The sequence below is a fragment of the Salmo trutta genome, unplaced genomic scaffold (assembly GCF_901001165.1).
Source record: "Salmo trutta unplaced genomic scaffold, fSalTru1.1, whole genome shotgun sequence".
Lineage (NCBI taxonomy): Eukaryota > Metazoa > Chordata > Actinopteri > Salmoniformes > Salmonidae > Salmo > Salmo trutta.
This window is the reverse complement of record NW_021823049.1, coordinates 9084-36049: the sequence shown is the minus strand read 5'-3', so window position 1 is coordinate 36049 and position 26966 is coordinate 9084. Positions and strand designations below refer to the sequence as shown.

Below are 26966 nucleotides of genomic sequence, written 5' to 3'. Positions count from 1 at the left end.
ATCACTTATGAAGCCCCGATGGCCCTCTGGGATTGGGTAGCTCTCCTGATGGCCCTGGATCACAATGGTACAGTATGAAATGAATAGCAGAAGGGAAGTAGTCAAAATAGTTTCTACAGTGTGTCATATAAAGCTTTTAAGCTAAAGATGTTATGGATGTAGGCCTACTGTATGTCTATGAAACCACAAAATAAACACAGTGATATTTTTGAAAAACTGATGAGCCTTACAAAACTTGAAAACTTGTCCTGGTCATCCTGTTGGTTTAAAGCCATGTTTTGCTTCCTCAAGTTTTTGATGACGCTCTATATCTGAGAGTTCTCCTTCTGGAGTTTGTCAAACTTTCTTCCTCGATAAGCCATTGATGATAAATATTAACACTATCAAAATAAGAACTTAACCTATCTCTGTGAGAGATCTATCATGAAAAGAGTGGAAATGATATTTTGCTTGTCAGATGGAACCAGCAATGATATCATGGCAAGGATTCCGTTACATTGTGTTGTCATAATGGGGTCTGTTGACAGCACTGAGCACATGGTGAACATCCATGAAAGCTTTTTGATTCCCATATAAAATCATAAACATGTGATGAATTTGTAAATACTATATATATATAAACTAAGCAAAAAAGGAAACATCCATTTTTTAGGACCCTGTCTTTCAAAGATAATTTGTAAAAATCCATGTAACTTCACAGATCTTCATTGTGAAGGGTTTAAACACTGTTTCCCATGCTTGTTCAATGAACCATAAACAATTATTGAACATGCACCTGTGGAACAGTCATTAAGACACTAACAGCTTACAGACGGTAGGCAATTAAGGTCACAGTTATGAAAACTTAGGACACTAAACAGGCCTTTCTACTGACTCTGAAAAACACCAAAAGAAAGATGCTCATGGTCCTTGCTCATCTGCGTGAATGTGTCTTAGGCATGCTGCAAGGAGGCATGAGGACTGCAGATGTGGCCAGGGTAATAAATTGAAATGTCCGTACTGTGAGACGCCTAAGACAGCACAACAGGGAGACAGGACGGACAGCTGATCATCCTCAGCAGAAATTTGCTTCCTGCAACACAAATTCAAAAAAGTTCTGGGACTTTGTAAAGTCCATGGAGAATAAGAACACCTCCTCCCAACTGCCCACTGTACTGAGGATAGGAAACTCTGTCACCACCGATAAACCCACTATAATTGAGAATTTCAAGAAGCATTTTTCTACGGCTGGCCATGCTTTCCACCTGGCTACCCCTACTGCAGTCAACAGCACTGCACCCCCCACAGCTACTCGCCCAAGCCTTCCCCATTTCTCCTTCTCCCAAATCCATTCACCTGATGTTCTGAAAGAGCTGCAAAATCTGGACCCCTACAAATCAGCCGGGCTAGACAATCTGGACCCTTTCTTTCTAAAATGATCTGCCGAAATTATTGCAACCCCTATTACTAGCCTGTTCAACCTCTCGTGTCGTCTGAGATTCCCATAGATTGGAAAGCTGCTGCTGTCATCCCCCTCTTCAAAGGAGGGGACACTCTTGACCCAAATTGCTACAGACCTATATCCATCCTACCCTGCCTTTCTAAGGTCTTCGAAAGCCAAGTCAACAAACAGATTACCGACCATTTCGAATCCCACCGCACCTTCTCCGCTATGCAATCTGGTTTCAGAGCTGGTCATGGGTGCACCTCAGCCATGCTCAAGGTCCTAAACGATATCGTAACCGCCATCGATAAGAAACAATACTGTGCTGCCGTATTCATTGACCTGGCCAAAGCTTTCGACTCTGTCAATCACCACATCCTCATCGGCAGACTCAATAGCCTTGGTTTCTCAAATGATTCCATCGCCTGGTTTACCAACTACTTCTCTGATAGAGTTCAGTGTGTCAAATCGGAGGGTCTGTTGTCCGGACCTCTGGCAGTCTCTATGGGGGTGCCACAGGGTTCAATTCTTGGGCAAACTCTCTTCTCTGTATACATCAATGATGTCGCTCTTGCTGCTGGTGAGTCTCTGATCCACCTCTACGCAGACGACACCATTCTGTATACTTCTGGCCCTTCTTTGGACACTGTGTTAACTAACCTTCAGACGAGCTTCAATGCCATACAACTTTCCTTCCGTGGCCTCCAACTGCTCTTAAATCCAAGTAAAACTAAATACATGCTCTTCAACCGATCACTGCCCGCACCTGTGAAAATGGTTTTAAAATGTTATTTTAGGCCTTTCCAGAATGTCGCTAATTCGGCATGACCGGAGTCACCGTTTTTGTGTCACAAAAATGAAAAAAAAATATCTGCGCTTTTTTGTGAAAATGGTTTTAAAATCTTTTTTTAGGCCTGTCCAGAATGTCGCTAGTTCGGCATGACCGGAGTCACCGTTTTTGGATCACAAAAATAAAAATGTTCACTTTTTTGTGAAAATGGTTTTAAAATGTTATTTTAGGCCTTTCCAGAATGTCGCTATGTCGGCATGACCGGAGTCACCGTTTTTGTGTCACGAATATGAAGGGGAAAATATCAGCACTTTTTTTGAAAATGGCATTAAAATCTTTTTTTAGGCCTGTCCAGAATGTCGCTAGTTAGGTATGACCGGAGTCACCGTTTTTGGATGACAAAAATAAAAATCTGTAATTTTTTGTGAAAATGGTTTTAAAATGTTATTTTAGGCCTTTCCAGAATGTCTCTAGTTCGGCATGACCGGAGTCACCGTTTTTGTGTCACGAAAATGAAAAAAAAAAATCTGCGCTATTTTTTGAAAATGGTTTAAAAATCTTTTTTTAGGCCTGTCCAGAATGTCGCTATTTCGGCATGATCGGAGTCATCGTTTTTGGGTGACAAAAATAAAAATCTGCAATTTTTGGTGAAAATGGTTTTAAAATGTTTTTTTTTTTTTAGGCCAGTCCAGAATGTCGCTAGTTCGGCATGACCGAGTCACCAATTTTGGGTCACAAAAATGAAGTAATAAAAATCTGGATTTTTTTTGTTGAAAATGGTATTAACAACCGTCCAGACGAGCTTCAATGCCATACAACTCTCCTTCCGTGGCCTCCAACTGCTCCTAAATACAAGTAAAACTAAATGCATGCTCTTCAACCGATCGCTGCCTGCACCTGCCCGCCTGTCCAGCATCACTACTCTGGACAGTTCTGACTTAGAATATGTGGACAACTACAAATACCTAGGTGTCTGGTTAGACTGTAAACTCCTTTATTAGGATTGAACTGGCTATTTGTTTGCATAACCTATATAATATACCAGGGAAGCTATGATACAATATTAAGTATATAAACTATAGATAAGTCACTGCTAAAGACAATAACTACACCCGGCAACAGGAAGTGCGTCACGAGGTTGGGACCAGCCTGCACGCCAACGATAGGATGAGTAAGTTTAAACCATGCTCATCCTCCCTCTGACAGGCCAGCAGTGAGCAGGAACTATCTCTGTCAGAGTATATAAGGGAGAACAAAGGATGTGATGTTCTCTTTGCTGTTTTGCCCTGCGTGGTGTTACAGTGAGACCGTATATACGAACATCATATTTACCATTCAAGTGTTTGCATTAATTAAAGTACAAAGAAAACAGGAGTTACTCTTTGCTAACTATTTTGTTGTAATACCAGATTTGAATTGACGCGACCCGACACCTTCAAGACTCACATCAAACATCTCCAATCCAAAGTTAAATCTAGAATTGGCTTCCTATTTCGCAACAAAGCATCCTTCACTCATTCTGCCAAACATACCCTCGTAAAACTGACCATCCTACCAAACCTTGACTTCGGCGATGTCATTTACAAAACAGCCTCTAATAACTCAACAAACTGGATGCAGTTTATCACAGCCCCATATACTACCCACCACTGCGACCTGTACGCTCTCGTTGGCTGGCCTTCGCTTCATAATCGTCGCCAAACCCACTGGATCCAGGTCATCTACAAGACCCTGCTAGGTAAAGTCCCCCCTTATCTCCGCTCACTGGTCACCATAGCAGCACCCACCTGTAGCACGCGCTCCAGCAGGTATATCTCTGGTCACCCCCAGAGCCAATTCCTCCTTTGGCCATCTCTCCTTCCAGTTCTCTGTTGCCAATGACTGGAACGAACTACAAAAATCTCTGAAACTGGAAACACTTATCTCCCTCACTAGCTTTAAGCACCAGCTGTCAGAGCAGCTCTGTCACGCCCTGACCAGGGGAACTCTGCTATTTTGGTCAGGGTGTGGTATTTCTATGGTTTATTTTCTATGTTTTGTTATAGCCTTTCTTTGTGGTTTATTTCTATGTTGGGCTGGGGGTGATTTCCAATCAGACAGCTGTCGCTAGTTATGTCTGATTGGGAATCACATTTAAGTTCCTTTCCCCCCACGATGTTTGTGGGTTGTTGTCTCTTTTTGTTGGAGCAGTAACGTATCGGTATTTTCTTGATTTTGTGTACATGTTTATTTCGGTGTAAAAGAATAAACATATGTTCGCTCCCAGCTGCGTTTTGGTCCGCTTCCTCATCACCCGACGCCAATCGTTACAAGCTCACAGATCACTGCACCTGTACATAGCCCATCTATAATTTAGCCCAAACAACTACCCCTTCCCCTACTGTATTTATTTATTTGATTTATTTTGCTCCTTTGCACCCCATTATTTATTTCTACTTTGCACTTTCCTCTACTACAAATCCACCATTCCAGTGTTTTACTTGCTATATTGTATTTACTTTGCCACCATGGCCTTTTTTGCCTTTACCTCCCTTATCTCACCTCATTTGCTCACATTGTATATAGATAGACTTATTTTTCTACTGTATTGTTGACGGTATGTTTGTTTTACTCCATTTGTAACTCTGTGTTATTGTATGTTGTGGAACTGCTTTGCTTTATCTTGGCCAGGTCGCAATTGTAAATGAGAACTTGTTCTCAACTTGCCTACCTGGTTAAATAAAGGTGAAATAAAATAAAATACATTTAAAAATCCTCGCAGTGGCAGACCACGTGTAACAACACCTGCACAGGATCGGTACATCCAAACATCACGTCTGGGGGACAGGTACAGGATGGCAACAACAACTGCCCGAGTTACACCAGGAACGCACAATCCCTCCATCAGTGCTCAGACTGTCCGCAATAGGCTGAGAGGCTGGACTGAGTGCTTGTAGGCCTGTTGTAAGGCAGGTCCTCACCAGACATCACTGGCAAAAGCGTCGCCTATGGGCACAAACCCACCGTCGCTGGACCAGACAGGACTGCCAAAAAGTGCTCTTCACTGACGAGTCGCGGTTTTGTCTCACCAGGGGTGATGGTCGGATTCACGTTTATCGTCGAAAGAATGAACGTTACACCGAGGCCTGTACTCTGAAGCGGGATCGATTTGGAGGTGTTGTCATTGCAGGCAGTCTCAACGCTGTGTATTACAGGGAAGACATCCTCCTCCCTCATGTGGTACACTTCCTGCAGGCTCATCCTGACATGACCCTCCAGCATGACAATGCCACCAGCCATACTGCTCGTTCTGTGCATGATTTCCTGCAAGACAGGAATATCAGTGTTCTGCCATGGTCAGCGAAGAGCCCGGATCTCAATCCCATTGAGCACCTCTGGGACCTGTTGGATCGGAGTGTGAGAGCTAGGGCCAATCCCCCCAGAAATGTCCAGGAACTTGCAGGTGCCTTGGTGGAAGAGTGGGGTAACATCTCACAGCAAGAACTGGCAAATCTGGTGCAGTCCATGAGGAGGAGATGCACTGCAGTACTTAATGCAGTTTGTGGCCACACCAGATACTGACTGTAACTTTTGATTCTGACCCCCCTTTGTTCAGGGACACATTATTCCCTTTCTGTTAGTCACATTTCTGTGGAACTGGTTCAGTTTGTCTCAGCTGTTGAATCTTGTTATGTTCATACAAATATTTACACATGTTAAGTGTAAATAAATGCAGTTGACAATGAGAGGACGTTTCTTTTTTTGCTGAGTTTATATACATATCCGTATACAGTTGAAGTCGGAAGTTTACATACACCTTAGCCAAATACATTTAAACTCAGTTTTTCACAATTCCTGAAATTGAATCCTAGTAAAAATCCCCTGTCTTAGGTTAGTTAGGATCACCACTTTATGTTAAGAATGTGAAATGTCAGAATAATAGTAGAGAGATTGATTTATTTCAGCTTGTATTTCTTTCATCACATTCCCAGTGGGTCGGAAGTGTACATACACTCAATTAGTATTTGGTAGCATTGCCTTTAAAATGTTTAACTTGGGTCAAACGTTTTGGGTAGCCTTCCAAAAGCTTCCCACGATAAGTTGGCAGAGCTGGTGTAACTGAATCAGGTTTGTAGGCCTTCTTGCACACACACGCTTTTTCAGTCCTGCCCACACATTTTCTATAGGATTGAGGTCAGGGCTTTGTGATGGCCACTCCAATACCTTGCCTTTGTTGTCCTTAAGCCATTTTGCCACAACTTTGGAAGTATGCTTGGGGTCATTGTCCATTTGGAAGACCCATTTGCGACCAAGCTTTAACTTCCTGACTGATGTTTTGAGATTTTGCTTTAATATATCCACATATCCTCCCTCATGATGCCATCTATTTTGTGAAGTGCACCAGTCCCTCCTGTAGCAAAGCACCCCACAACATGATGCTGCCACCCCTGTGATTCACGGTTGGGATGGTGTTCTTCGGCTTGCAAGCCTCCCCCTTTTTCCTCCAAACATAATGATGGCCATTATGGCCAAACAGGTCTGATTTTGTTTCATCATACCAGAGGACATTTCTCCAAAAAGTACAATCTTTGTCCCCATGTACAGTTGCAAACCTGAGTCTGTTTTTTTTATGCCGGTTTTGGAGCAGTGGCTTCTTCCTTGCTGAGCGGCCTTTCAGGTTATGTCAATATAGGACTCGTTTTACTGTGGATAAAGATACTTTTGTACCTGTTTCCTCCAGCATCTTCACAAGGTCCTTTGCTGTTGTTCTGAGATTGATTTGCACTTTTCGCACCAAAGTACGTTCATCTCTAGGAGACAGAACACATCTCCTTCCTGAGCGGAATGACGGCTGCGTGGTCCCATGGTGTTTATACTTGCGTTCTATTGTTTGTACAGATGAACGTGGTACCTTCAGGCATTTGGAATTTGCTCCCAAGGATGAACCAGGCTTGTGGAGGTCTACAATTTTATTTCTGAGGTCTTGGCTGATTTCTTTTGATTTTCCCATGATGTCAAGCAAAGAGGCACTGAGTTTGAAGGTAGGCCTTGAAATACATCCACCTCCAATTGACTCAAATGTTGTCAATTAGCCTATCAGAAGCTTCTAAAGCCATGACATCATTTTCTGGAATTTTCGTACCTGTTTAAAGGTATGTAAACTTCTGACCCATTGGAATTGTGATACAGTGAATTATAAGTGAAATAATCTGTCTGTAAACAATTGTTGGAAAAATTACTTGTGTCATGCACAAAGTAGATGTCCTAACCAACTTGCCAAAACTATAGTTTGTTAACAAGACATTTGTGGAGTGGTTGAAAAATGGGTTTTAATGACTCCAACCTTAGTGTATGTAAACCTCCGACTTCAACTGTATATACATATTTTGTGCACACATTTGTTTACATCCTTGTTAGTGAGCATTTCTCCTTCACCAAGATAATCGATCCACCTGACAGCTGTGGCATATCAAGAAGCTGATTAAACACCATGATCCTTACACAGGTGCACCTTGTGCTGGGGACAATAAAAGGCTACTCTAAAATGTGCAGTTTTGTTACACAACACAATGCTACAGATCTTTCAAATTTTGAGGGAGCGGTCAATTCGCCATGCGGCTGCTGGAGTGTCTTCCAAAGCTGTTGCCAGAGAATAGAATGTTAATTTCTCTACCATAAACCGCAGTACGTCCAATAAGTCTCACAACCGCAGACCACGTGTAACCACGCCAGCCCAGGACCTCCACATCCATTTTCTTCACCAGCGGGATCATCTGAGACCAGCCACCCAGACAGCTGATGAAACTGTGGATTTGCACAATTGAAGAATTTCTGCACAAACTGTCAGAAACCATCTCAGGGAAGCTCATCTGCAAACTCATCGTCCTCACCATGGTCTTGACCTGACTGCAGTTTTGCGTCGTAACCGACTTCAGTGGGAAAATGCTCACCTTCGATGGCCGCTGGCACGCTGGAGAAGTTTGCTCTTCACAGATGAATCACAGTTTCAATTGTACTGGGCAGATGGCAGACAGCGAGCAGTTTGGTGATGTCATTGCTGTGGACAGCGAGTTCCCCATTTTGGCGGTGGGGTTATGGTATGGGCAGGCATAAGCTACAGACAACAAACACAATTGCATTTTATCTTTGGCAATTTGAATGCACAGAGATACCGTGACGAGATCCTGAGGCCCATTGTTGTGCCATTCAGCCACCGCCATCACCTTATGTTTCAGCATGATAATGCACGGCCCCATGTCATCGGATCTGTACACAATTCCTGGAAGCTGAAAATGTCCCAGTTCTTCCATGGCCTGCATACTAACCAAACATGTTACCCATTGAGCATGTTAGGGATGCTCTGTATTGACATGTACGACAGCGCGTTCCAGTTCCCGGCAACTTCACGCAACCAATGAAGGGGCTGGGAAAACATTCCACAGGCCACAATCAACAGCCTGATTAACTCTATGCGAAGGAGATGTGTTGCACTGCATGAGGCAAATGGTGGTCATACCAGATACTGACTGGTGTTCTGACCCATGCCCCTACCTTTAAGGTATCTGTGACCAACAGATGCATATCTGTATTCCCAGTCATGGGAAATCCATACATTAGGGCATAATACATTTATTTCAATTGACTGATTTGCTCATATGAACTGTATTTCAGTAAAATCTAAAAGATTGTTGCATGTTACGTTTATATTTTTGGTCAGTGAATTATATATATTGTATATACACACACATACTCACACATCAATTATGTTTTTATTAGGAAAAGTGGCAATAACATTTACTTCCATTGTGTGTTTTTTTCAAAAATAATTTCCTGTCTGTTTTTCTCTTTCCAGCTGAGTATACTTTTGGTTGATGAACCTCAGGTTTGAGGTCAATTCCATTTAAATTCCAGTCAATTCAGGAAGTACCTTGAAATTCAAATTCCAATGAGGAACATGTGTCATTTGAATCTGGTTTAGTTTCTGAATTGACTGGCATTGAAATGGAATTAACCACAACCCGTGATGACGAATGATAAAATAATACATGCTGTATCTCCAAAAAAAACACTAGAGGGCAACATTGCCTGGCATGTCTTGCAATGAGAATGGGGTTAGCGTTACGATATGGAATAGCATGAATAAAATAATGAGGGATTCCGTGTACAGCACTTTAAAATGAAAGTGAATGTGATCTCTAAAGCAAACGGGATATTCTTTGAAGAGATTCCATTGGGTATGATGTCCATGGATGTCACGCAAGGAAGCTGAGTTGGGCTGAAAAATCGAAAGTGAAACTATCAGAGATACAGTGTCAAAACATTGGAGGTAGAACGGGTAGGTTAATTACCTGAAAAAGGTAGAAACAATGTAAAAATATTTTTGCTACGTATCCACAGCCAGTCAGTTGCACAACATTGGGATCTATAAGGCATAGATTTTTGTTTTTCTACAGCGGTAACTATACAGTACTGGATTTATTGTTGTTACTATCTAACTTACATGTATGTTTTTCTTTCTCTCTCAGTCCTGTCAAATTACCACTGTGCAGCTGTATTGGTGATCAGGGTTGACTTTAATTCAGTTAGTTCAGTAAAATGAAAAGTCTTCATAATAAATGATGGGAGATTTGAATTAAATTATTCACTGAATTGACCCCAGCCCTGGTGGTGACTATACAAAATACTCTTATAGAGGGAGAAGATGGGAGTTTAGTTCAGTCGAAAAGGAAGAGGTTTGTGTTGTTCAATGACACCCTGTATACATTACGACATCATACTTTGTACTCAATCAGTAGCTGAGAATATCTGTGTTGTAGTTCACGTTTAAATAACATTTCTCATTGAGCCGACATATGCAGCGTGTACCGTGAATGCAGTATCCGCAACTGCGGGAACATTGCCTTTGTCAATCGCCCTATAAAGTGGATCTTCGGCGCTTCAGATTGAATTTAGATTTAGTCAATAATCTTTTGGGGGGGAATAAATCATGGAAACATACTTTGAGTAAATAATAATTTGAGTGGTTAGATTTTAGAAAAGAAAACATCTCTATATCTATGTCTTCAATATGTTTTTTCATCAATACATTATTGATGTGAGTGTACAACACATATAGCCTAACCCGGTACATATGGAATGCCGTTTGGGTCTTGGCGTGTCAAAAAGATACACGTCAAATAACATTATTTGACGCGTCAAATAAGCTTCTTGACCAATCAGGACCTGAATAATGACTCCACGTCACATAATAATTTAACATGTTCATAAATTGTTTCCGTACTTATTACACATTGATTACACTCTCACTCATATTTCATATGTCACAACGATTCACCGATACGTATGCTATGAGTCATAGATTTTGTCACTGATGATTATGAGGTACAGCCAGAAGAGGATAGGCTCTCTGAGCTGGGTTCCTCTCCACGTTCCTATATGGGAATCTTTCCAAGCCACTGTGCTCTCACTTCTGCTTTGCTTGCACTTTGGGGTCTAGGCTGGGTTACTGTAAAGCACTTTGTGATAACTACTGATGTATAAAGGTCTTTATAAATACATTTGATTGATTGATCTCATCAGTTTACAAATTGGTGTCAACTGTGTGTCCGTTAGCAGAGCCATGCCAGCGAAGTTGGTGCAGTTCACCGGTTGGGAGGCTGTGGTTGAGAAGCAGATTGTCCTGAAACCTGGCCAGGCACCACGGGGCAGACAAGGCTACACCATGTACCATGGCACCCACCGTGACAGCGCTCGAGCCATCATCACAGGTGGGTTCCGGCCCTCGGCGGGGGGCACGTTGGGCCCGGGGGTCTACTGCAGTCGGGACATAGCCAAGGCGAAGGGTTACCCCGGTGGGTGTCCCACTGGAGAACATGTGGTATTGCAGCTGAAGGTCCGGGTGGGCCGCGTGAAGAAGATGGATAGGCAGAATGTAGCAATGTGGTGCTCGTGGCAACAGAGCGGATACGATACAGCCTGGCTGCCCTCCACCGTCATTGGGCATGAGGAGGACTGCGTTAAAGATCCAAAGCGGGTGGCGGTTAACGGCATCGCGCACTGTGGCGACCCGGCCACGAAGCAAGCCCTCGAGAAGCTCATCAGTCAGCAGAGGCATGGGGTGGAATCAAGTGGGAGGGTTGTGGGCGGGTGTAAGGAGTGCAAGATGCAGACACCGATTGGCCACTCTCTGGAGGTGTGTTGGGGGTGTGGCGCCACTGTATGCCCTTTTATGGACAAACACGTCTGCAAAAGGAGCAGTTGAAAGTGACAGCTTCAAAATACTGGATACTATACGATGATGACATTATTTGTTAATTCAACAATAAAAGTTTGTGTGAAAATACATTTATATTTGTTGGTTCACTCATTGTCACCCACGATGAAATCAGAGGGTGGATCTGTCTCCGTCCGTTCGTACGTACAATGCTCACGTTAGTTAGTCACACGCGATCTCTCAGACACCACTGGCCCGGTTTTGACTAAACTTGGGTGAAAAGGTTGTGAGTTCAAATCTCATCATGGAAAACTTTAGCATTTTAGCTAATTAGCAACTTTTCATCTACTTGCTACTTTTAAGCTACTTTGCAAATACTTAGCATGTTAGCTAACACTTCCCCTAAACATAAACTTAACCCTTTTAGTTAACCCTAACCTTAACCCTTTTAGTTAACCCTTCCCCTTTAAACCTAACTAGCTAATGCCAACCAGGTAACGCTACCCACCAAGCTAGAATTTGTAGCATATCATACATTTCACAAATTCTTGACATATAATACGTGTACCAAATATGTAACATATTGTACGTTTTGCAAATTTGTAACATAATACGAATTGTAATATATCATACAAAATGGGTGATGGACAACCAGAAATTAATACATACCATACGAAACGTAACATATCATACTAACTGGAGTGTCTCGGATTTACATACAGAATACATACTGACTTGCCTAGTTAAATAATGGTTAATTAAAAAAACTATAATAATACAAAATGCTCTGAGACCAGGTTGGTCTGCCCCCAGAACAAAATCTAGTAGATGGCCAGCATGCATGCAAAATTTGGTTCTGGGCTCTGAGACTACTGAGCTATACATGGGTTGCACGTTTCGTCACAATATTGTTTTGAACGTTCATTTCAGGACTGCCAGGCCGGCCAGCTGAAGATTTGGTCTAAAGTGCATTACTGTGGCTTAAAAACACAATGCAATTTCTAAAGAAGGCAACTTATTAGTAGCAAAACCTTGTGTCTTCATTTTGAGGTCTCCAGATTGACTTTAGTTGCAGTGAAACATTAGCTAGCTAGCTAAGAGATTGAGTGGAGACCAATACATTTTTTCTTACAAACTTTGCTAGCTAATGACAACATTGCCATCTGAAAGAAGCAAACATTATTTTTGTCCCCACCAGTGACTACGCTTTTCCACTTGTGCTCTAACTAGCTACAGTGAGGGAAAAAAGTATTTGATCCCCTGCTGATTTTGTACGTTTGCCCACTGACAAAGAAATCATCAGTCTATCATTTTAATGGTAGGTTTATTTGAACAGTGAGAAACAGAATAACAACAAAAAAATCCAGAAAAACGCATGTCAAAAATGTTATAAATCGATTTGCATTTTAATGAGGGAAATAAGTATTTGACCCCCTCTCAATCAGAAAGATTTCTGGCTCCCAGGTGTCTTTTATACAGGTAACGAGCTGAGATTAGGAGCACATTCTTAAAAGGGAGTGCTCCTAATCTCAGCTTGTTACCTGTATAAAAGACACCTGTCCACAGAAGCAATCAATCAATCATATTCCAAACTCTCCACCATAACCAAGACCAAAGAGCTCTCCAAGGATGTCAGGGACAAGATTGTAGCCCTACACAAGGCTGGAATGGGCTACAAGACCATCGCCAAGCAGCTTGGTGAGAAGGTGACAACGGTTGGAGCGATTATTCGCAAATGGAAGAAACACAAAAGAACTGTCATACTCCCTCGGTCTGGGGCTCCATGCAAGATCTCACCTCGTGGAGTTGCAATGATCATGAGAACGGTGAGGAATCAGCCCAGAACTACACAGGAGGATCTTGTCAATGATCTCAAGGCAGCTGGGACCATAGTCACGAAGAAAACAATTGCTAACACACTAAACGTGAAGGACTGAAATCCAGCAGCGCCCGCAAGGTCCCCCTGTTCAAGAAAGCACATATACATGCCCGTCTGAAGTTTGCCAATGAACATCTGAATGATTCAGAGGACAACTGGGTGAAAGTGTTGTGGTCAGATGAGACCAAATGGAGCTCTTTGGCATCACCTCAACTCGCCGTGTTTGGAGGAGGAGGAATGCTGCCTATGACCCCAAGAACACCATCCCCACCGTCAAACATGGAGGTGGAAACATTATGCTTTGGGGGTGTTTTTCAGCTAAGGTGACTGGACAACTTCACCGCATCAAAGGGACGATGGACGGGGCCATGTACCGTCAAATCTTGGGTGAGAACCTCCATCCCTCAGCCAGTGCATTGAAAATGGGTCGTGGATGGGTATTCCAGGATGACAATGACCCAAAACACACGGCCAAGGCAACAAAGGAGTGGCTCACGAAGAAACACATTAAGGTCCTGGAGTGGCCTAGCCAGTCTCCAAACCTTAATCCCATAGAAAATCTGTGGAGGGAGCTGAAGGTTCGAGTTGCCAAACGTCAGCCTCGAAACCTTAATGACTTGGAGAAGATCTGCAAAGAGGACTGGGACAAAATCCCTCCTGAGATGTGTGCAAACCTGGTGGCCAACTACAAGAAAGGTCTGACCTCTGTGATTGCCAACAAGGTTTTTGCCACCAAGTACTAAGTCATGTTTTGCAGAGGGGTCAAATACTTATTTCCTTCATTAAAATGCAAATCAGTTTATAAAATGCGTTTATAACAGAACATGGCCAAGATGTTAAAATGTTCATAGATGACCAGCAGGGTCAAATAATAATAATCACAGTGGTTGTCGAGGGTGCAACAGGTCAGCACCTCAGGAGAAAGTGTCAGTTGGCTTTTCATAGCCGATCATTCAGAGTATCTCTACTGCTCCAGCTGTCTCTACAGAGTTGAAAACAGCAAGTCTGGGACAAGGAGCACGTCCGGTGAACAGGTCAGGGTTCCATAACCGCAGGCAGAACAGTTGAAACTGGAGCAGCAGCACAGCCAGGTGGACTGGGGACAGCAAGGAGTCATCAGGCCAGGTAGTCCTGAGGCATGGTCCTAGGGCTCAGGTCATCCGAGAGAGAGAGAGAGAAAGAGAGAATTAGAGAGTGCATACTTATATTCACACAGGACACCGGATAAGACAGGAGAAATACTCCAGATATAACAGACTGACCCTAGCTCCCCGACACATAAACTACTGCAGCATAAATACTGGAGGCTGAGACAGGAGAGGTCGGGAGACACTGTGGCCCCATCCGACGATACCCCCGGACAGGGCCAAACAGGCAGGATATAACCCTATCCACTTTGCCAAAGCACAGCCCCCACACCACTAGAGGGATATCTTCAATCACCAACTTACCATCCTGAGACAGGGCCGAGTATAGCCCACAAAGATCTCCGCCACGGCACAACCCAGACAGGAGGATCACGTCAGTGACTCAACCCACTCAAGTGACGCACCCCTCCTCGAGACGGCATGGAAGAGCACCATTTACTATTACATTTAAGTCATTTAGCAGACACTCTTATCCAGAGCGACTCACAGTAGTGAATGCATACATTTCATGCATTTTTTTTTGCACCAGTAAGCAAATTGATATAAAACATCCCCACTAAATGTTTTTAAATGCTCACGAATTTCTACAAAATGAGCACAAATTTATATTAAACATGGCTACAAATTATGAAACGAGCTCACGAATTGTAAAACGTCCACGTACTGTAATATACATCCGCTCTACTTTTAGTTTTGGATGTTATGATGATATTCCCTGGAGGTCGGGGCCCACAGGGCAGGTGCCCTGCATGCCCATTCGGTAATCTGGCCCTGATCATGAAATTAAACTACAGGTATTGTTGTTACACATCCTCACACTGTCTTGAAGGATAAAACTGAGACTGTAGCCAGCTTCCATTTTACCTAATTTTATTGTCCAAAGAATGTTCTCATAGTCCAGAAGCATTGGATGAAAATCCACAATGTTGGTGCCATACAGGAGCACTGACCAATCTGCCTCCAAAAGAGGACTGCTGGTTTTGAGGATGGTGTGGAGGTCAGTGGTTGATGATCTGAGCACCCCCTGAGATGGTGAGTATGGTTTCAGTAGACCACTATTGAGCTGGTAGATCAGATAGGAGCTTCGAGGAAAGGTCATTTAGTGCTTTGAATGTGGTTCATATTGCCTTATAGTGAATTCAGGACTTGGACAGGGAGTTGATGCAGCTTAAAGATGCATTTACATGGGGGTTTGGATGATAGTGTCAAATTTCTTAGAATGAGCGAAAATATTGGAGTTTGGGGACTGGAGGGGATAATAGTCAAGTTGGGAAATGTGCAAATATTTAGATACAAACATATAGTCAAGTTGGGGATTATTCAGATATTCCTGTTGAAAAAGAGAAAAGACAGAAAGATATAATCTTACAGTATATTAAATTCATCCCATTGGGCCAAAACTGGTTGAATAAACATTGTTTCCACCTCATTTCAACAACCCAAATAATCTATGTGATGACGGTGAATCAATGTGGAAAACACAATTGGATTTTTTTCACCCAACATTTTTGGTTAATTTCACATTGGTTGATTTCCCAAATTTAAATCAAAACTAGACATTGAACTGATGTCTGTGCCCAGTGGGATTGGAGTTCTGTAATCATATCAGCTCATTTGTCATACTTCTTCTAATCATCCAGAGAGAATGTACCTTTCTTTGAGGTTAACCTTTGAGATGACCTCCCTCAAGGATTCTCGCTCTTTCCTCGGAGCGAATTTGTCCCACATTTTAGCAAAGTCGCCATTGGTGGCCACGTTTCTCAAGATATTGCGACCATGATGCCTGTGGACAAAGATATTAACCTGTTAGGGTATAGGGGGCAGTATTGAGAATTTTTTGAAAAAATATGTGCCCATTTTTAACTGCCTCCTACACCTACCCAGTAACTACAATATGCATATACTTATTATATATGGATAGAAAACACCCTAAAGTTTCAAAAACTGTTTGAATGGTGTCTGTGAGTATAACAGAACTCATTTGGCAGGCAAAACCCTGAGACAGATTCTGACAGGAAGTGGATACCTGATGTGTTGAATTGACTTTGAGCCTATGCCATTGAAAAACAAAGGGGGTGAGGAATATTCTGGCACTTCCTATTGCTTCCACAAGATGTCCCCAGCCTTTACAAAGTGTTTTGAGTGTTCTACAGTGAGATCTGACCGAATAAGAGCCATGGAACGTGATGGTCCATTAGACACCTGGCGTGCGAGTTGATGGTGGGTACTCTCATTCCGAAACGTTTTAAAAGAGAACCCAATGGTCCGCCTTGAATTTTATTCATGTTCTGGTTAAAAAAGGCCCTAATGATTTATGCGATACAACGTTTGACATGTTTGAACGAACGCAAATATATTTTTTCCGTTCTTGAAGTGAAGTGAAGTCCGGCTGGCTTAGATCATGCGCTACAACACGGAGGTTTTTCGACATAAATGATGAGCTTTTTTGAACAAAACTACATTCGTTATGGACCTGGGACTCTTTGGAAGTGACATCTGATGAAGAGAATCAAAGGTAATGGATTATTTATATAGTATTTTCGATTTTAGATTCCTCCAACATGGCGGTTAGTCTGTATCGCGATGCGTATTTTTCTGGCGCAGTGCTCAGATTATTGCAAAGTGTGATTTCCCAGTAAGGTTAATTTTAAATCTGGCAAGTCCATTGCGTTCAAGAGATGTAAATCTATAATTCTTTGAATGACAATATAATATTTTAGCAATGTTTTCTAATATTAATTAATTATTTTGTTGTCATGACTTGACTGCCGGTATTGGAGGGAAACGATTTCCTGAACATCAACGCCATAGTAAAACACTGTTTTTAGATATAAATATGAACTTGATAGAACTAAAAATGCATGCATTGTCTAACATAATGTCCTAGGAGTGTCATCTGATGGAGATTGTAAAAGGTTAGTGCATCATTTTAGCTGATTGTATGGTTTTGGTGAAGCCTGTCTTTGAATCGACAATGCATTGCACACCGCTATTGTCAATGTACTCTCCTAACATAACCTAACTTTATGCTTTCCCCGTAAAACCTTTTTGAAATCGGTAAACGTGGTTAGATTAAGAAGATGTTTATCTTTCAAAGGCTGTAAGTTAGTTGTATGTTTGAGAAATTTGAATTTGTACATTTATTTGGTTTCAAATTTGCCGCTCTTGAAATGCACCTGCTGTTGATAGGGTGCGCCACGGGGGGCACGCTAACGTCCCAGGTAGCCTCAAGAAGTTAATATCATCTTAAACGTGCAACATATCAAATAATTTCTCCTGTCTGTGATTAAAAACAGTACTCAAACGATGGCAACCTGAGAAAAAATATCCCATCAAAATAAGACATACATTAGGTAGAATTTGCAGGAGGGTCGAGAGCCGTGCGTCCTGCGAAACACAACCCAGCCAAGCCGTACTACTTCTTGACACAAAGCCCACTTAACCTGGAAGCCAGCTGCACCAATGTGTCGGAGAAAACACCATACACCTGGCGACCTTGTCAGCGTGCATTGGTCACCACAGGAGGTCGCTAGTTGGCGATGGGAGAAGAACATCCCTGGCGGCCTTTGGCTTCGGCTTAGCTTTTGGCTTTTTAACTTTCAAACCCACATGAGTGCCTGGACTTGGATTTTCCTATGCCATGTAGCACTTATTTGTGTTTATAATTTTTCCTATTTGTTTTCAATTACTATTCCCCTCCAAGAGAACCTGTGGTTGTTTTGGAATACCTAAAATCCGCAATTCAATCCATGACACCCTTTGTCAGCTGTCTACAGCATCTATGCTAATGTGGCTTTTAAAGGCAATTTCAATTTGTATTTGTGGTAAACGCTGCAGATGTCGACTCAAGAGTAAATTACCTTTACAAGCTGCATTGTCGGCGATCTAGTGCTATAGCGAGCCATGGATTGAATCACAGCCTAAATTAAGGCCGGCCATTATGTTTAAGCAAGCTACTTTACAGGAGGAACATCCCACCTGACTTCCTGTGCAGGGTCCACAGCCAGTTTACTGACGGCAATCAAGAAACGGTCAGTGAGGTCTTTCTTCCCAGACAGGAGACGAGACATCCCCATGACCTCAGCCAGTCTCTCCAGGTGCTGAGCAGTGCAGCTCCTCACCGCAGCGTTACGGTGGCTGAGGAAGGAAAAACAGAGCACATCAGTTACATGTCATAGAGATACATGAGTTAGGAGACGAATGATAATGGATTGTATTGATGAAGTCTCATCGATGGATCAAAATGTTCAGTAAGACTTTACATTAAAGTCCCTTAATATACCATTTATAAACTGTTTGTGAAGAGTTCAATTACCATTTATTAATCATTATTCCTACATTTGTAAATGTCAATGAGAAATCTATAAATAGTTATTTACACATTTATAAACGCTATTTTAAATGATTTGTTCATGATTTATCAGATGATTAATAAGGTATTTGATCATAGTGCCTTGTATATGATTTCATATTGTTAAATACCTTTCCACTCTCAGTCCAATTCTTGCTAGTCAATGTCAACTCATTGCCTATAAATATACATATTTATAAATGTATTTATATTCCAGCCCAGGCGCAATTTCGATTTTGGTCACTAGATGGCAGCAGTGTCAGTGCAAAGTCTTAGACTGATCCAATGAACCATTTTATATCTGTTCAAAATGTTGTATCAAGACTGCCCAAATGTGCCTAATTGGTTTATCAATACATTGTGCACTCTTCTCAAACAAATAGATTGATATTCTTTCACTGTAATACCTACTGTAAATTGGACAGTGCAGTTAAATTAACAAGAATTTAAGCTTTCTGCCCATATCTGTCCTGGGAAATGTTTTTGTTACTTACAACCTCATGCTAATCACATTTTCCTACATTAGCTAAACCATCCCGCGGGGGGGACACTGATCCCGTAGAGGTTTAATATCATAATGTTTCTTAAGACCTGCCGAAATGAAAACATGTGAATATTTGTGATGGTGTATATTAAATTGATTGACTTTGTAGTGTGGTAGTATTTGATATATAACTATTTATACATTAAAATGTTTATATTTTACGCTATAAAGATACTTAAAATATGCAAGCAAGCATTAGGCAATGAGTTGACATTGACTTGCAAGAATTGGACTGAGAGTGGAAAGGTATTTAACATTATGAAATCATATACAAGGCATTAACAAACATTACAATGCAATACCTTATGCATGATCAGAGGGGGGGGGGAGAGAAGTCATAGCCTGAAAGGCCATGCCCCAAGAGTCGCTGGGGTGGAGAGATAGAGAGAGCGTATCTCACTAGCGCAGGTCAGGAACAAAGAAAAAGAGAGAGACAATGAATCTAAGACTCTTAAAAGCCTCTGAGTTGTTAAAATAAAACAATGTGAGTTGTTAACCAATATGCTACTATAAAAGTGAACTTCCAATCAGATATCAGACCTACAGATGTAAACACAACTGAAACTCTGCTACCCAGAGTGGTGATGAGGGGGTTGGCGAGATAATTGAAATTATAAACCGGGTGGTTCGAGCCCTGAATGCTGATTGGCTGAAAGCTGTGGCGTATAACCTACCATTTGGTTTTGAAATATTGAAACCAAACCATATGATTTGAATTAAGTATTTAAGTAAACAACAGGAAAAGGTGACTGTAAGAAGCACTCATAATTTCAAATAGGCTACATGTCGTATTAAACTGCATATAAACACTCTAAATAGGTCAGGAGTCAGACATGTAGCCTAATACGAAATGTATTTGTAGTAGAGTTAAAATGGTTATTCCATCAAACTTCAAATTATTAGAATAGTACACAACGCAGAACAGAACAACCAGGTTCAGGGCCAAAGCCCGCGAACATGAATATTCCAAGTTCAGACAGAAGGGGGAGTCAGATCGCTTTGATCGCCAGGAACTTTACTTTTGGTGTCCATTTTTAATTGTTGCGCTACTGGTGCTGCCTGTTGATGTTAGGTAGGCAGTTACAGTAGCTGAATGATGTTAACATCTTTGTCACGGTTGTCGTCGGTGATGGAGGACCAAAACGCAGCAGGTATGTGTTTTCTCATCTTGATGATTATTTTTTTTCAAAAATGAATACCAAAATAACAAAACACGAAAATGAACGAACGAACAACTACAAACAGTCTGGCCAAGCATAAGGCTCAACACAGAACAATCACCCACAAATAACAACCACAAACACACCCTAATATATGGGACTCTCAATCAAAGGCAGATAGACAACACCTGCCTTCAACTGAGAGTCCCAACCCCAATTAACCAAACATAGAAACATGCATACTAGACTAAACATAGAATACCAGAAAACCAAACAGTGCCCAAAAAACCCCGGAATACTTAAACCAAATGCCCCTTCAACAAAAACACACCACCCCGAACCACATAAAACAAATACCCTCTGCCACGTCCTGACCAAACTACAATACTAATTAACCCTTATACTGGCCAGGACGTGACAATCTTCGGGTTTTGTTTCATTAAATATATTTTATTTCATCTGGGTGCTTGCATCACCTACTAACACCCTGGTACTACCCGTAGTTGCCATTCTCCTCAGTCCGAGAAAACACTGAGAAAGGTGTGTCTTGCAGATTACTCCTTTGTAGAAGTCCATATCGTGAAATAAATAAAACATCCCAAGGTTAATGCTGTAGATATTGTTATAAGGGAATGTGAGACTATAGAAACATGTAACTTTCAGAGTTTTATTGTTGTTATTAATATAGTTTACAGAGTGCTAAAAGTGCTGCTGTTGCTAGCTAGCATGCCTTTCTGTGATGCAGACGGTTAGCTGAGCTGGTGCGGGCGTTGCATTATGGGAGATGTAGTTTGGTCCTCTAAGGTCTGAATGGGATAGAGGCGATGTCACGTTGTAACTTGTTTGTGCTGCAAAGTTTTTTGTAAATTAGTTGTTTTATTTTGTACTGTCAACACTATGGCGCACGCGCGCAGCCAGTTTGGGTTCCGTGTAAGCTCAGCATTTAAACAACATTTTGATCAGACCTACCACGGTGGTAGGTCTGATCAGTGACGAGTCAGCCTACAGGGAGGAGGTCAAGCACCTGGCTGCATGGTGCGCTGACAACAACCTGGCCCTCAATGCAAAGAAAACCAAGGAGCTCATAGTGGATTAACAGGAAGTCTAAAAGCCGCAGCCACGCCCTAATTCTCATTGATGGCACTGAAGTGGAGCGTGTGCCCAGCTTCAAATCCCTGGGTGTCTACATCTCCGATGACCTCTCCTGGACCCGCAACACCTCAACCCTGGTCAAGAAGGCGCAGCAGCGCCTGTACTTTTTGAGGAGGCTGAAGAAGGCCTGCTTGTCTCCCAAGATCCTGGTGAACTTTTACCGCTGCACGGTCGAGAGCAATCTGACTAACTGCGCCACAGTGTGGTTTGGCAGGTGCTCCGTGGCTGACCGGAAGGCCCTGCAACAGGTGGTGAAAACCACCCACCACATCACTGGTGCCCAGCTCCCTGCCATCGGAGACCTCCAGCGCATCAGGGACCCTTCACATCCATGCCACAAACAAAAGGTACTGCCTCTCAGGGACCTTGTTGCACTACTCTCTTTGTCCATTTCACAGTACTACTGGACTCTGACATTGCTTTGCAAAATCTGATTAAGGACATAATTCAGTTGTACATGTACATGTCTACCTCGGTAACCTCATTGCTGCTCTCCCTGCATTTCAGTTGCATGCCTCCTTGCACTTTCAATTTGCCTTCATTGCACATTTAGACTTGCCATTTGCCTTCATTGCACATTTATACATCCCACTTAATAACGTACTTAGTTATTTTACTTTTTACTACACTTTTTGCACTCTTTTATTTGCACTTCTGGTCAGATACTAACTGCATTTCGTTGTACTTGTACTTGTTCAATGACAATAAAGTTGAATCTAATCTAATGTGTGGTATACTTAAGCGGGCAGTGACCATTTTGCACCAGAAAGTTCACTACATATCAATTATCTATTGCATTGTCACATCAGGTCCGTTTGGAGTGAATCCTAACTTCCATTCGAGTCAAACTTTCAATGTGAGACAAAGTGAACATTTGTGGAAGTCCGGATCTACCCCTTAGTGAGTGTTAATTGACCCCTCTCCCTCTTTACCTCAGCCCACCGACCAGCAGGGCATTCATGACACGGGTAGGGGTGCAGCTCTGCACCATGTGACCCAGGGCAAAGTTGGCGGCCTGCCGGATGAAGTTGTTGGCCTCGCTGGCTTTGTGCAGCAGCACGCGTGCCGTCCCCTCCACCTCACTGTCCATGGCCCTCTGGAGGTGAACGTACATGTCACCCAGTGTGGCCATGGCAGCACAGGACACTGCAGAGCGCAGGTTCTTCACCTGAATCATAATAACACGCACAGGACCAACTATTAATGTTGAGCAGTACAACCCACGAACATCAGAAACATGACACAATAATTTGGCTTGTTCTCCAAATGTAGCAGATTTGTGCAGATGAATGAATAGGGCAGTGAATGAATACAGCTACCTCATTTATAATGGCAAGGCAGATATCATGGAGTTTAGGCATCAGTATGTCCATGTGGTTCTGAGCCATCACACGGAGAGAGGTCAAGCCCTCGATCTTCTTCTCCCTGCAAGCCAGTGAAAGAAACGTAAGCAATTTCCACAACATTTTCCAAAAACATTATAATGATGTTCATCAATTAGGACTCTGGTCTCTTAATTTCAGAAGTTTCTACGCTCTGTAGCTCAAATCTACATTTCCAAGGACACTACACTGTGCTTCCTTTAGCCTAGCTCCATTGGTCTTGTCTACAGTGAATGCTCACCAGTCATCAGAGGTAGAGTGGAGCAGCTTAAAGGTCTTAGTCAGGGCCTGCTCTGGGTTGGACGGGGGCTGCAATCTGGCCTGGTCCTGACCTTTCTTTATTTGGCCCTTTGGCTCACTGGCTGCCTTCTTGTCTATGGGTTGACAGCAGACATCTATCTTTCTGTGAACTGTATGTATGTATGTATTTACTCATTTCCATATCTGTTTGTAGCTTTTAACACTAGAACATCTTAGTTCATTATGATATCATTTTAAATTTAGCACACATTTTTGGTGCTCAACCTGCTCAGAAGCAGGGTCTAATTCGCCTTGAGCAAAGGTTCTCACTGTGCAACAGGCAAAGCAAGTGTGGAAAAATGTCTTAGCCCTGGGCTAAATCCATTTGTGTCCCTTCCCTTCCTACTATGAGTCTACCTAGCTTCATCTCGCTGTCTAATTTAAATTAGTGTGAGTACATGAGAGGGACTGACCTGAGCCGGTATCAGCCTTTTGAAGGCTAAGGAACCTTGTAGGCCGAGGCAGTTTGCTCCTGGGCTTGGTAGGAGGGGGAGCAGGCCTGGGTGGGCTGTCACGCGACTTTACCGGGGTCCCAACATCCAAGTAGTCACGGAGCTCCGCAGGGGTGTTCATATCCACTGAGCTCAGGCTTCCCAGAGAGCTGGTGGCTATTTCCCCCATGGACATGGCCGAGCCCAAACTTCTCCTGCCCATGGCCTTCACCTCATGTACCACCTTTGGCGTAGACCAGAAAAGATTGCTCCCATCATAGAAATGCATATAGAACTAGTATATACATAAACTAATACACAGAGATCCTGTATTCTAGGATCTATTCTATCATGCCGTCAAAGAGAGTATCCTTTCTAACCTGTACCCCCGCACACTGTAACCCTCAACTAACCTGTACCCCCGCACACTGACTCGGTACCGATGCCCCCTGTATATAGCCTCGTCATTGTTATGTCATTGTGTTACTTTTATTATTATTATTGTTTACATTAGTTTATTTGTTAAATATTTTCCTAACTCTTCTTGAACTGCACTGTTGGTTTCACAGTAAGGTCTACACTTGTGTTTTCACAAATTTTCACATTTACAATAAATTCAAAGTCCATCCTACCTTCCAGGCCTCCTCCTTCAGGTGAGCCTCGATGTCCCTCACCTCCTCCATCAGGTCAATGGGTCCGTTGTTGTCAGCACAGCCCTGGTCCAACTGGACTTTCAGGGCTTTGACTCCCCGCCTGCCCTCCTTCTTCTTCTTGCCCCTCTTGGAGGGAGCTCCAGTGGGAGGGACGGGAACAGGCCGCACGCTACTGCTGCTGAATGACTTATTCACCTGGATGGACTCCAGAGAGTGAGATCCGGGTCGAACTTGAGCTCCGTCCACCCCCACCACGTTCTTCAGTGGGGCCAGAGCTATGTGTTCAAGCCTTCGTGGCAAAGGCCTCGGTGGAGCTTTCGGCCGCGGAATGCACTGAATAGAGGGGACGAAGTGGTGCGCGAAGGTGCTGCCAACCCCGATGAGAGCAGTCCGGACATAATTCTCATGGATAGCACTTATCTTTCTTTGCTTTGCTTCCATGGCCTCTCTCTCAGCTCTCTGCATCTGCAGAAGTCTGGCATCACTGATGAAGCCCCGATGGCCCTCTGGGATTGGGTAGCTCTCCTGATAGCCCTGGATCACAATGGTATAGTATGAAATGAATAGCAGAAGTGAAGTAGTCAAAATAGTTTCTACAGTGTGTCATATAAAGCTTTCAAGCTAAAGATGTTATGGATGTAGGCCTACTGTCTGTCTATGAAACCACAAAATAAACACAGTGATATTTTTGAAAAACGTTTGAAATACTGATGAGCCTTACAAAACTTGAAAACTTGTCCTGGTCATCCTGTTGGTTTAAAGCCATGTTTTGCTTCCTCAAGTTTTCGATGACGCTCTTCATCTGAGAGTTCTCCTTCTGGAGTTTGTCAAACTCACTTGACTTTCTTCCTCGATAAGCCATTGATGATAAATATTAACACTCTCAAAATAAGAACTTAACCTATCTCTGTGAGAGAACTATCATGAAATGAGTGGAAATGAAATTTTGCTTGTCAGATGGAACCAGCAATGATATCATGGCAAGGATTCCGTTACATTGTGATGTCATAATGGGGTCTGTTGACAGCACTGAGCACATGGTGAACATCCATGAAAGCTTTTTGATTCCCATATAAAATCATAAATGTGTGATGAATTTGTAAATAATATATATATATATATAAACTCAGCAAAAAAGAAACGTCCCTTTTTTAGGACACTGTCTTCCACAGATAATTCGTAAAAATCCAAGTAACTTCACAGATCTTCATTGTAAAGGGTTTAAACACTGTTTCCCATGCTTGTTCAATGAACCATAAACAATTATTGAACATGCACCTGTGGAACAGTCATTAAGACACTAACAGCTTACAGACGGTAGGCAATTAAGGTCAGTTATGAAAACTTAGGACACCAAACAGGCCTTTCTACTGACTCTGAAAAACACCAAAAGAGAGATGCCCAGGGTCCCTGCTCATCTGCGTGAACGTGCCTTAGGCATGCTGCAAGGAGGCATGAGGACTGCAGATGTGGCCATGGCAATAAATTGCAATGTCCGTACTGTGAGACGCCTAAGACAGCGCAACAGGGAGACAGGACGGACAGCTGATCATACTCGCAGTGGCAGACCACGTGTAACAACACCTGCACAGGATCGGTACATGCAAACATCACACCTGCGGGACAGGTACAGGATGGCAACAACAACAACTGCCCGAGTTACACCAGGAACGCACAATCCCTCTATCAGTGCTCAGACTGTCCGCAATAGGCTGTGAGAGGCTGGACTGAGGGCTTGTAGGCCTGTTGTAAGGCAGGTTCTCACCAGACATCACCGGCAACAGCGTCGCCTATGGGCACAAACCCACAGTCGCTGGACCAGACAGGACTGCCAAAAAGTGCTCTTCATTGACGAGTCGTGATTTTGTCTCACCAGGGGTGATGGTCAGATTCACGTTTATCGTCGAAGGAATGAGCGTTACACCGAGGCCTGTACTCTGGAGCGGGATCAATTTGGAGGTGGACGGTCCGTCGTGGTCTGGGGCGGTGTGTCACAGCATCATATGACTGAGCTTGTTGTCATTGCAGGCAGTCTCAACGCTGTGTATTACAGGGAAGACATCCTCCTCCCTCATGTGGTACACTTCCTGCAGGCTCATCCTGACATGACCCTCCAGCGTGACAATGCCACCAGCCATACTGCTCGTTCTGTGCATTATTTCCTACAAGACAGGAATATCAGTGTTCTGCCATGGTTAGCAAAGAGCCCGGATCTCAATCCCGTTGAGCACGTCTGGGACCTGTTGGATCGGAGGGTGAGAGCTAGGGCCATTCTCCCCAGAAATGTCCGGGAACTTGCAGGTGCCTTGGTGGAAGAGTGGGGTAACATCTCACAGCAAGAACTGGCAAATCTGGTGCAGTCCATGAGGAGGAGATGCACTGCAGTACTTAATGCAGCTGGTGGCCACACCAGATACTGACTGTTACTTTTGATTTTGACCCCCCCTTTGTTCAGGGACACATTATTCCATTTCCATTATTCCATTTCTGTTGAACTGGTTCAGTTTATGTCTCAGTTGTTGAATCTTGTTATGTTCATACAAATATTACACATGTTAAG

General features: G+C 42.9%; 2 protein-coding genes and 1 long non-coding RNA gene across 4 annotated transcripts; 1 reads left to right on the top strand and 2 right to left on the bottom strand.

Moving 5' to 3' along the window:
• The first annotated feature begins 9498 nt into the window (after nt 1–9498).
• On the top strand, nt 9499–11537 carry LOC115188474 (uncharacterized). Of its 2 annotated transcripts, none has more exons than XM_029747344.1 (2): nt 9499–9528; nt 10806–11537. In XM_029747344.1, the coding sequence occupies exon 2, from the start codon at nt 10813–10815 to the stop codon at nt 11452–11454; it is 642 nt and encodes a 213-aa protein (XP_029603204.1). In that variant the 5' UTR covers nt 9499–9528; nt 10806–10812; the 3' UTR covers nt 11455–11537. The 2 variants fall into 2 exon arrangements, with proteins under 2 accessions (XP_029603204.1, XP_029603205.1); XM_029747345.1 differs by lacking the exon at nt 9499–9528 and adding an exon at nt 9630–9648.
• A 3754-nt stretch (nt 11538–15291) lies between these two features.
• Nucleotides 15292–18499, bottom strand: LOC115188473 (uncharacterized). Its single transcript, XR_003876423.1, has 2 exons — nt 18412–18499; nt 15292–16216 (listed from the first exon to the last, which is right to left on the bottom strand). It is a non-coding gene; the product is annotated as an uncharacterized LOC115188473 (long non-coding RNA).
• LOC115188475 (TOG array regulator of axonemal microtubules protein 2-like) lies at nt 18387–25505 on the bottom strand. Its single transcript, XM_029747346.1, has 7 exons — nt 25128–25505; nt 24386–24940; nt 23736–23997; nt 23264–23396; nt 22960–23065; nt 22573–22808; nt 18387–18570 (listed from the first exon to the last, which is right to left on the bottom strand). Exons 1-7 carry the CDS (start codon nt 25266–25268, stop codon nt 18387–18389), a joined length of 1617 nt encoding a protein of 538 aa, XP_029603206.1. The 5' UTR covers nt 25269–25505.
• Between the last annotated feature and the right edge of the window lie 1461 nt (nt 25506–26966).

What these genes read in the sequence shown, in the direction of transcription:
- LOC115188474 (XM_029747344.1), top strand. Translation starts at nt 10,813, where the DNA reads ATGCCAGCGAAGTTGGTGCAGTTCACCGGTTGGGAGGCTGTGGTTGAG.
- LOC115188475 (XM_029747346.1), bottom strand. Translation starts at nt 25,268, where the DNA reads ATGGCTTATCGAGGAAGAAAGTCAAGTGAGTTTGACAAACTCCAGAAG. An exon ending in CACTCTACCTCTGATGACTG is followed by an intron (nt 23,066 to 23,263) that starts GTGAGCATTCAC and finishes ACTGGCTTGCAG; the next exon opens with GGAGAAGAAGATCGAGGGCT. An exon ending in CTGCTGGTCGGTGGGCTGAG is followed by an intron (nt 18,571 to 22,572) that starts GTAAAGAGGGAG and finishes TTCCTTCCTCAG; the next exon opens with CCACCGTAACGCTGCGGTGA.